The 11,551-nt window shown below is 39.7% G+C and overlaps 1 protein-coding gene across 1 annotated transcript; it reads left to right on the plus strand.

The window, feature by feature from the left end:
• Window positions 1–2,990: 2,990 nt before the first annotated feature.
• On the plus strand, window positions 2,991–10,458 carry LOC149814057 (UBP1-associated protein 2B-like). Its single transcript, XM_089990314.1, has 2 exons — window positions 2,991–4,469; window positions 10,152–10,458. Exon 1 carries the CDS (start codon window positions 3,012–3,014, stop codon window positions 4,467–4,469), a length of 1,458 nt encoding a protein of 485 aa, XP_089846440.1. The 5' UTR covers window positions 2,991–3,011; the 3' UTR covers window positions 10,152–10,458.
• Window positions 10,459–11,551: the final 1,093 nt, after the last annotated feature.

Raw genomic sequence — 11,551 nt, forward strand, 5'->3', positions numbered from 1 at the left:
GGTCAACAAATGAGGTGAGGCAGAGATCGACTACTCAGTTTGAGAATATTTGGACCAACTCGGTATGGGTTTTTAACCAGACTGAGTCGGCCAAGGCCTTAGTTTGGGTGCAAACCCATACTGGATCAGGTCGGTCTGAACCCAAACCATCTTGGTCCAGGTGCAGTTCGGACACTATATGTGTTAAACACACACACACACACACACACACACACACACATATATATATATATATATATATATATATATATATTGGATAATAAATATATTATGAGAAAAAACTGAGACATAATTGTCTCAGTTTCCTTTTACAGGAAGATGGGTTGGGGTCTGGGTCCTTATTCAGACTAGATCCAAATTTATATATGATTTGGGTCCAACTTAGATCCAAATCTATAATGGATCAGATTTGGAATGTTAAGTACCAAACCCGATATGAATCGGGTTTGAATTGGTCATTTCGGATCTAGATCCAATATCTGAAATAGAGATTGAATCTTTGTCCAATAAGGGATCCAAACTAAAAAAGATTGAATTTGAATTCAGAATATGAAAACAAAGACTAAATCTCTGTGCAACTTCAAATCCGCATGATATTAAATTTGGATATGGATCCAAAACTGCCAAGAAGGCCTAGTTGGATTAAACCTAGATCAGGCTAAGTCTGGATTAGATTTAATGTGAGGATAGGACTGAACTAGATGGGTCTAGTTTAAGTTCATTGAAAGGTTATGTTTAGTTGAGGACTCAACCCAAAAAGGGAAGAGCGCATGGGAGTGGGGGTTAGGATTTAAACCCCAACCTCTCATAAGAAGGGCACTACTCCTTACTAGGAGTCCAACTTAATTCAGTTAGTTATAGAGAGCAAACAAATTATATATATAATTATTTTGGATTAGATATACAAGATTTAGATTCGAGTCAGATATAATCCAAAATTTAAGGATCAGATTAAGAGGGTCGGCTGGATCTCTCATGAATCCTGACATCCAAATCAAGGTTCGTTTGATAGGTCAAAAGATTGTTTTACCCTTGTTTTGCTCAATCAATAAATTAGGCATAACTCCTCACCTTAATATCGGATTCAAGTGATTTTTTGACCCCTGAACTCCTCTTGTTTTAAGACTCTTATAAAATGATTTAATCTGAGAATGTCACGCTTATAACTTGAGAGAGGTATTGTAATTATTGTGACATATTTGATTGAAAATATGTCCTTGTGATTAATTGTTATCCATAGAACTAAGGTGTGTATTTGTGATTACATGCTAAAAATTAATTAGTAAACATATATTTGATATTGTATAATATACTAACTTAAGAAATGAAAGGAATAACATACTTAGGGTAACACCACATAGACTGATAAATAATTCCATTAGCAAGATCATGGATTAAGGTTTTGGTAGAAGTGTGTACCTTGTTTGTAATTGAGATTTTTTAGGAATTTTCAAGTAACCATTAGGAGTTAAAAATAAAGCTGATTAAACACATGTATGAAGTAATATGAACCATAAACTTTAGGCACATGTACAATATCTCGGGCTCTTCGACTAGCTACTAACGAGCATTTTGGACTCTACAATTTGCAACCCGTAAGCAACACTGCAACAATTGAAAATCTATAGTTTGTGTTAGTTTGGACTATGTTGTTTGTGAGTGATTCATATGTCTAGCCAACACAGTAAACTCTAGAGTAATCTACATGAGTTGCTACACCCTAAAATATTATTTCTGAAATAATTGAAATGCCGATGATTTTAGGAATAATAATGAAAAGGTAAAAATGAAAGATAAAATATGTAAACAACATATGTCTCATGGACTAAATTCTGGCTTGCAAGTATGAAAAATTAGGCATTGAAATTTAACCCATGACAACATGTTCTAAGTTATATAACTAAACTAAGCCTAGGTACTTACAATTCTCTATAGTTGTAACGATCATGTTTTAAATTTATAAATGAAATTTCACTGAATTTCAGACTCACTCTTGCTTAGTTACAATTGTAGGTTGGAGAAGCACTGGTGTGATAAAGATGTAACTTTTGGACTTACTACTGGTGGATTGTGAAGACTTGTAATTTGATTACTTTAATTTTATGAACATGGATGGTTAGGATGGATATTGAATGAATAAAATTGATAAATAGTGAGACCTTGATATAAAAAATGAATTCTGGATTGATTTTTGAGGTTGTTTTGATATTTTTTCTTTGAAAATTAATGTCCATGAACTCGAGTTGGAGAGGACCCAACTCGAGTCATCACATGCTGATTATGATGATGATTATTACTATTAGTTTGACGATGAATAAAAGCCCTCATCGATAATCAGGCCACATAATGGCTTACCTTCAGGCGAGGTTGAGGACGCTACATATGAGTGATACGTGCCTGCCATCAAACACCAAACACGTGCACCGTTGTTTTTTTTTCCCGCCCGGCCCCCTCACCACAAATAAGTTTGTCCCGTATTTGACTAAACCCAAAGTAGTATAGTTTAATCCAGAAGTGAAATTTTTGGAACAAATGGTTTATATGCATATAACTTGCTATGAAATCCAAATTAAACAGAAATCCTACAAGAATTATGTAAAAAATTTGCAATCAGGTTGGGTTTTAATCTGACTTAAATACTGGTCCAAATTCGAAAAGAATTCAGTTTTGACAATCCCCATCAGATCTCATGGAGAGTACATGTCTGACTCAGATCGGGCGACCGGCTATGTCTGATCATTTTGCACGCACACAAGGGTTCTCGCCCATTTTGTGGATCCCTTGCCACAGATGAGATTCTATACTGATCTGGAGCTTTATAACAATATCCAGATCTGATTCAAACTTGAATCCGGACCCATTATTCGAAGAATAGATATGGTGTGGGGTTAAACTTTACCCGTTTCCAACCCTGGCGGCCCGGCCCATCAGACCGTCGCTCTAGGGTTTCCCTATAAAACCCTAGTTCTCTCTCTATCTCTCCTGAATTGCAGACCCTCCTTCCATCCTCAATGGGGAAGAAGCGAAAGGCTCCTCCTAAGGTCGAGCCTTCACCAGAAGAGTCTTCAGAAGAAAAAGAACAGGAAGACGAAGAAGAGGAAGAAGAAGAAGACGAAGAAGAAGAAGAAAACGAAGAAGAAGAAGAAGAGGAAGAGGAAGAGGAGGAGGAAGAGGAAGAAGAAGAAGAAGAAGAAGAAGAAGAAGAAGAAGAAGAAGAAGAAGAAGAAGAAAAGAAGGGTAGGGAAGAAGAGGCGGAAGATGACGACGACGACGACGATGACGAAAGCGATGAAGAAGAGGAGGGTGGCAAGTCGGGAAAGAAGAAGAACAAGAAGCGGCGTGATCTCGTAAGGAATCTCTTGGAGCCCTTCGGGAAGGACCAGCTGGTGGATATCCTCCTCCAGGCCTGCGCCAAGAACCCGAAGATCGTCCACCGGATCAACCGCGTCGCCGATAAGGACCCGGCGCAGCGGAAAATCTTCGTCCACGGGCTCGCCTGGGATGCGACTACGGAACAAGTCCTCTCCGTCTTCAGGAAGTACGGCACCATCGCGGAGTGCAAGCTCGTCACCGATTGGGCCACCGGGCGGTCCAAGGGTTACGCCTTCGTCCTCTACAAGCACTGGTCGGGCGTGCAGAAGGCGTTGAAGCAGCCGAAGAAGAATGTCGGGTCGCGGACCACCTTTTGCCAGCTCGCCTCGGCCGGTCCCGTGCCCTCGCACTCGGCTACTGGTGCTGTCGACCGGAAGGTCTTCGTGAGCAACGTCCCGGCTGAGGTGAACGTCGACAAGCTGCGGTCTCTTTTCCAGAAGTTCGGAGAGTTAGAGGAAGGCCCCGTAGGGCTGGACCGCATGACCGGGAAGCCAAGGGGCTTTGCAATTTTCGTCTACAAGACGGTCGATGGAGCAAGGAAGGCGCTGGATGAGCCATACAAGCTGTTGGAGGGCCACCAGCTGCACTGCCAGAGGCTCCTGAAGGGGTTCACGTTTGGTGCGGCCAAGGCGGCCGGGACACCACAGGCGGCTGTGCCCATGGTGGGTGCCGCCTCGGGACTGCAGCCAAACGACCTCGCCCTCACCCATGCAGCCGGTTCCCTGATGGGCTTGCCCAATTCGTTGGGACATGGGGTTGCATCGAGCGTGAATCCGATGTTGGCTGGTGCAAATGTTGCTGGAATTGGGATTTCTCCTATGATGAATTCGGTTAATCCGAGCGGGATGTCGCCTAGGGTCAATCCAGCATTGTCAACTTCGTTGGCGACTGGTGGATCTACATTTGGGGGCGTCTATGGAAGCCAGCCATCGGTTAACAGCATTAGCCCTAATCTTATGAGTACCTATGTTTCACATGCCGCTCTGCAGGGGTTAGGTCCTTATCAGAGTACCAACCAGCTGGGTCAATCGGCAGCAGCTAGGACACAACCTGGTGTAGGATCGTTAGGGGGATTTTCTACATATACAGGACGTTAGGTACTGCATGTTTTTGCTTCCAAACACCTATACTTAGTGCAGTGCATTTTTCTTCATTCCATTGGGCCATTCTTTGTTTCATGATCGTGGGTTGTTTTAGAAAGTTTATGCTATATTCAATAATATCACAATGTCAGTTCATCCTCTTCTTTGTATGCAATTTTGAGAGTTTTTCCTTTTTAATAATGTAGCGTGATTATGTCTGTTATACTCATTGAGAGTGATTTATTTGAGCTTAACTGGTGAAAGAGAAGTATTTGAGTGCAGATTTGGATGCCAGAGACTATTGTCTTAAGTGGTTATCTTTATGTGCTATATTATTGTTCAGCATACTAGATGGCCCTACTGCCATTTTTGGTTTAGTGCTTCTAATATATATTCATGTTAAATATTTGGTGCTGAACCCTTTTCTTTTTTTGGTTCAAAATGGTGTAGGTTCATTCATTTTCTTGTTTGGCTCCAGGGGGGGATTTTGCTTGGATTTGGTTCACGTTATCCTGTTTCACCGTGATGTTTGTTGATGTGTTTCTGTGTGAAATTTCTCAGCAGAAAATTCTTGCAATATACCGAATTTTGGAAGTATTAATATGAAGGCCCAATTTAGCTGAAGGAACTAACTATAAAGTTAAAAAGGTTTGGTTGCTACCCCAAGTTTTGTGACAATTTGCAACAAAAAAAATGCTGCATAACTAAAACATGCAAATGGTATCACACTCATTAAAAAATAACACGACACACATAGCCATACCTTTGACATAGATAGTATACATTGTGAAAGAGAAGAGAGGAGAAGAGATTGTATGTTAACTTCAGATGTCCATGGATATCCTGGATTCATTGGTGGGATATTGTTTTTGTTGTGCCTTTTGCTCTAGTAATATGCTTTAATGATTGTTAATCTGAAAAGGAATATGTTTCCTTGTACAGTTATATTGGGCATCATCACTTCTAGTTGATGTGGACCATACTATATAACAAGCTGTCAATATAGTTTTAATGACACACTTTAAAGTTCAAACATGCCTTTCTTATTCGTTACTGCACTGCCATTACTTGCTGGCTATGTCACAGGGACTCGGCAAACTAGGTGCCACACCCGCGTCTCACCCTCACCCTCACCCGCACCCAGTGCGGTCAACATGACCCTGAGTGTGGTCAACACACCCAGGGTCATTTATGTCCAACTTTTGGACTATATATATAATTTTTTATATTTTTGCCGCACCCCCGCACCCAAGTTTTTTGAAAGTGCCACACCTCCGCACCCGCACCCGCACCCATGTGACATAGCTTGCTGGGGGACTTTTTATTGACGTAAACATATCATTATCATAAGGTTAAAGTTGATCCTAGCTAAGATGCATCTTGTTATACATGTTGGATAATTAGGTCAATGGTTAATAACTCTAAGGATTCTGTCTAGTGGCTCTGGAGCACTTCCCTCAAGTGCTTGTATTGTTTCTTTGCTAAGAGCATGATGACCTATATGGGTACAGAGGGTACAACATGACAATTTAAAAAAATGAGGGTACTGGGCACAACTATATATATATATATATATATATATATATATATATCGTGTGTGTGTGTGAGAGAGAGAGAGAGCCCAATGCAAGATCTATATAATAGTTGGTAGGTCCAATGCAGTTTTTAGTAAATGATGGACAAATTTTAGTAAAAGAGGGAGTTGTGGGAGGTCACTTTGAATAAATGAAGGGGGTTTAGGTAAAAAATGAATAAAGGGGGGGGGGTGTTTGTAAATTAAAAAAAGAATAATGGAGGGTCTCCCATTGCAAGGAGTTGAAAAAGAAGACAAAGATGGACGAGGAGGTGGTAGGTACCCTCTCTCTCTCCTGCTGCTGAGGGTGGGAAGGGGGAGGTTTGCCAGGGAAAAAAAAAGTGGGTTTCGGGTTGGGTCTTAGTTGGATCCGACCCAACTCACAGGCTCACATACCCATCTCGCCCCCGGTACCCGTATGCATGTCGACACAGGTATATGGCCTGTTTTGCCATGTCCTGTTGACATATTGATGACGCATGCTTAACACTTCTCTCTGTCTCTCTCTCATCTTGTGTGCTGATAATTTATTTGAACTATTTTGTATTCTCCTCTTTTTTCTTTAGTCATGTTCGCAAATAATCATTTTAAATAATTAATATTCTTGTACACTTCAGATGCATTTATTGTTGTAAAAAAATGGCCATTTTATTGAAGAAATGATAAGGTTAATAAATGGGTTCTTTTGTTATAAAATAAACTTTCATGATTTTTTTATGTTGATTGCACTTGATCCTATCATAGGCTTTCTCTTATCAAGCTGGTGTTGCTCTTCAACTATTTATAAATAGCTTCATTAATGTGTCTGAAGTAATGAATACTGTGTCACCTTCAATTTTCAGAAAAGGGGCCGTCAGTTCTACGTTTTCCAATGAAGGCTATTTTACAAATATTTTGATAAAACATTACATTGTGACCCCCCTTTAGCATCTTTACCGACTTTGTAACATGAGTCCATGATGATAAAAAATTCATGAATTGTGGCATCAGAAGTAACTGTAGCTTGAGCTTGATATAGCATTATAACCAGGAGCTTGATTTTCTTTTCATGCACATTCAAAACTGAAAAAAAAATGGGCGAACTTCCTTAAAATGATGGGAAAGTTCCTAAAAAAGAGGGAGAATTGTTGGAGTTTCCTCCATTCGATGCTTAGCATGAGAATAAACTATGACGAACTTTTTGGCTTTTGCCTAATACCTTATAAGTGGGAAAAAGGGAAACAAAAATATGGCGGAGATACAAATGTTAAAAATTGATAATGATCCTGTCAAAGACTTGATCAATAGTATTGCATTCATGGAAAAGAACTATATATTTCTTCCTACAAACTATTTTCTGAGAACATCAATAAACCACGTTTAATCAAAGAGGTGAATTGCCATTCAACAAAAAAATAGAATAATTACCTGTTGGTTTAATCTGATGGGAGGAAACCTAAGGTCATTGTCACCAGAATGGTTGTCGTAGGGTTTAGGGGCTTTCCACAATCTAAGGTTTCCGGTTTCCACTTTATATGTGAGAAGAATGTTAAATAAAAATAAATTTAAAGGAAAAAAACAGGTGTCATGCACCAGAATAATTGCTAGTAGAAAAGGTAATATTTATTGGAATAGTGTCCCTTTTTTGGGGGGAAAAATAAGGGTTGCCTTTTTATGTGAGAAAAACTAAGGTAACGTTTGGATGCAGCTAGTTTTGGGTGTAGACCTGGTTTTAATCCAAAAACCAGGTTTTGGTGTTGTTTGGATGATGCCAAAACCCCTGACTAACTGAAAAGCCCCCACCTCCACAGGTCGAAAACCTGGTTTATCGTGAGGGGGGTTCTACCATCTTCCCCCTATTCATCCCACCCCTCCCCAACCACAATAGAGTTCGGCCACCGGTCAAAAACCTGTTTTTTTTTTCTAATTTTTCTCTAAAAGTTGGTCTTCAGATCATTTTCCGTTGCGCCATTGTTTGGGAAATGGCGGGCCTGGGTTTGGGTTTCCCATTCCAGGTGATGCCTTGCTGTCCATTTCCCGATTGGTAGCTGGCCAAGAAATGGTTGCCAACCATTCCTTTTTTCAAACATTTTACAGTAAAAATGGTTGTCTCAGAAAATTTCTGGCCCTCATTTTTTCTTATTTTTTAACATAGTCACAAATATCGACAATATTCTTGTTATATTTGTAATGAAATTTAAGAAATACAAAAAAATGCGTCTTAGGGGCTTGCAAAATACACAAGTAGGAACACCATTGAGGACCACTTATGAGTCAAGATATAAACACATGCACAATGCCACTAATGACACCTGGATACCGTCTGCATTGTCAAGTGTGGTCCATTTGTCCAAAACTAGACTCAGTTAACCTTAACCTGGCCCAGTTTTATCTATAGTATGTACTTGGATGCGTATTCACATACACACACACACACACAAGTTCTTCGAAATTGCCGAGTCTCACCTGCATCTACACCCGCACTTATGTGAAATAGACACTGATTGAGTCCAAGGAAAGGTAAAGGGGTCTGGCACTATGTGCACCCAAGTGTTTCCTATACCCATGGTGCACCATGTTGACATTGGCTATAATAGCCCTTTTGAAGGACCCTTTTTTTTTGTGATAATGGAGAGAAACCTTGCTTTGATTGTGACATATGGTTATGGGTTGAGTGGTGCCATCTTGGTGTGGCCTGTTTTGGTGTCTATCTATATAGTCAACAGCAGCAACTAGGTCGCCTAGTCTACTGTATCTAGGCGTTGGATCTGCGAAGGTCCCTTTTTGGCCAACTAGGATGCCCCTCCTCCCTGGTGCAGCGACAACCTAGTAATTTCAATTTTTTTTTGTTAAAAAAAGGATACAAAAGGTAGGGCTTATAAAAAACCCTAACCCTTCTCTCTCTCAGTCTTGGCCTTTTGCCGAAGGAGTCGGTCTTCTTTCCCCATCTTTCGCTCTTGTCTTCTTTTTCTTTTCCGCTCTCGTTCTTCTATTTCCTTCGCTTCTTCTTCTCTCCCCTTTGCTTCTCTTTTCTTGTCTTCTTCTTTGGTCGAGTGAGGGCATAGAGAGAAACATAGAATATATGTATTTATAAATATATTATAATTTTTATATGTATTCATAAATGTTTTGGGATGAAGGCGTAGTTGTTGTTGTTGTTGTATATGTATTCATAAATATATAATCTTCTGATTATATATTTATAATGACTTTTGTTGTTGTTGTTTTGTGTTAGTATATGCCTACAGTCCTGGATTTTTTTGTTTGTATATTTCACATTTCTTTGAATGCATGTTTCTGTAAAAGCATGATTTTTGTTGTTATATATCATGATTTTGAAAACATGCATACTTAGTTGATGCATACATCTTGTTATATGTGTTTGATTCTTGTACAATGTTTAACTGCATGTGTTTTTTGTCTATTGCTTATTGTTGATTGTATGTTGCACACATTTTGTTATTAATTTTAGCAATACATTTGCAAATTTTGTATATTTTTTATTTCTTAAAATTAGGGTACCAATTGGTCCGACTAGTCTCTGACTGGTACTACGCACCACGTAGCAAGTTTAACTACATAGGTGTTTATGCTGTAAAATGCCTAGAATACTCCCTCACTGCACACCAGCCATAGTTTTTTAAGCTCTGGTATTGTGACAGTGAATACACTCCTGGTATCAAACTCTTGATGACTGCACACTATCGATAGTTTTCTGTTAACTCTGGCCTTTTGACAGTGAATGCACACTCCAGGTATCAAACTCTCGATGACTGCACACCAGAGATAGTTTTCTGTTCTCTGGCCTTTTGACAGTGAATGCACACTCCAGGTATTGAACTCTTGATGTCCAGATTGAATGACTTAAGCTGACACACCTAGCCGGGCTTGTAGTGCCCTTGTGGGCTGCCATACTTAATAGACAAAGTGTGCTACATGATGTCTTGACATTTTTTTGGGCTAGTAAGCTGCTTGTAGTTGTTTTTTTAATCAATTTTTACATGCCATTATATTTTGGCTATAATGCTTTCGCATGGTCTGTTAAATTTTTGTATTGTGTGCCCAATTTGCTTAATAAATTACATGGCAGTGCATAATTTCATATAATTTCTTGCATTGTTTTAAGATATTGTTCACCCTTCCAGGTGTTTCAACTGTTTGAAGTGGTGCTTATTGTAGCTTCATTCTTGGAAGGTGTACTAATGTCCTTTGATCCTGGTGGTCTGGTGAGTCGGTGACTGTTAGGTCTTTTTTGGTCTGTAATGTTCTTATTTACAATGGTTTCAAATATCAGAGTACGATGGCAGTATTGTTGTAGCTGCTCTCTCTCTCTCTCTACTTTGATATATGTTGCAAGGCAAATTAATTTTCTCCTGGGTCTTTTGGCAACTCTTGTTCTAAGGCAAGTTACTTTTGGCTTAATTCTTTTTGCAACCCTTGCATGCCATAAAATGTGTAGTGAATATAAGTTTTCCCGTCTTCTATGTATTTCTGGTGTAGGGGATGAATTTTAGTAGTTAGTGGATACATTTTATTTGTTGGTAAAGGTTGTCATTTTAATTGATTTGTGTATGCATATGTATGCGCACCTGCCCGTGTGTGTGTTCCATCACATGCTTGTACAGTCGTGTGGAAACCCTGATGCATTAATGTTCAACATGCTGATTTCTCCTGCATGCTATGTCACAGGGACTCGGCTAACTGGGTGCCGCACCCGTGTTGACGCGATGCGGGTGCGGCACCCGGTGCGGTCAACCTGACCCTGGGTGCGTTGACTGCACCCAGGGTCATTTATGTCCAACTTTTGGACTATATATATATATATATATATATATATATATATTTGCCGCACCCGCACCCATGTGACATAGCCTGCATGATAGTTTCTGTTTCTGTAACCATATTGCTGCTGGGTTCATACCTCGTTTATGTGAAGCTGAAGACTCGTTAGCTATGACTATCATATCTTTAGCTATTCAGTCATCATATCTAAACCGTGGATCAGTCACCATTGTCATACTTTGAATGCCATGTGAAATGCCACTTGAGTTCATCACACCAGTATCCTTTCTGTTGAGTGGTGGAAGTTTGTGTTTGCAATATGGGGGGAGCCGTTTGGAGTATCTTCAAGATGGTAACAAGCTATTGACCTTTCTTCATCTTTTCATCCTTTCACCAACAATTATAGGTAGGATAGCTTTTACCTGGCTCTGTAGCTATCTGTATGCACACACATCTTTTGCGAGTTAGTCCCAATTTATCTCTGTTCCAAGCTACAAGATTGACTTATGCCCCTTGTTTCTGTAAGTTCCAAATAGAAAAAGGTTGAGGTATGTTGGCAATAAACTTCCAAATTGGCATCTATTAAGGGTTCAAACCCTCAACAGTTGGGCCAATTAATTCTTGTTCTTTCTTAGACTTCTGTGAAGAGCTAAACCCCTCATTTCCTATCGCTTTGAACATGCGTGTCTGTGGTGGTTGAAGCATTTGGTAGCCAACGATTTGTTTTGTTCTTGCAGAACTCAATGATCTTATTGTGCCTTCT

Source organism: Nuphar pumila, chromosome 15 (genome assembly GCF_984573655.1).
Source record: "Nuphar pumila chromosome 15, dmNupPumi1.hap1.1, whole genome shotgun sequence".
Taxonomy (NCBI): domain Eukaryota; kingdom Viridiplantae; phylum Streptophyta; class Magnoliopsida; order Nymphaeales; family Nymphaeaceae; genus Nuphar; species Nuphar pumila.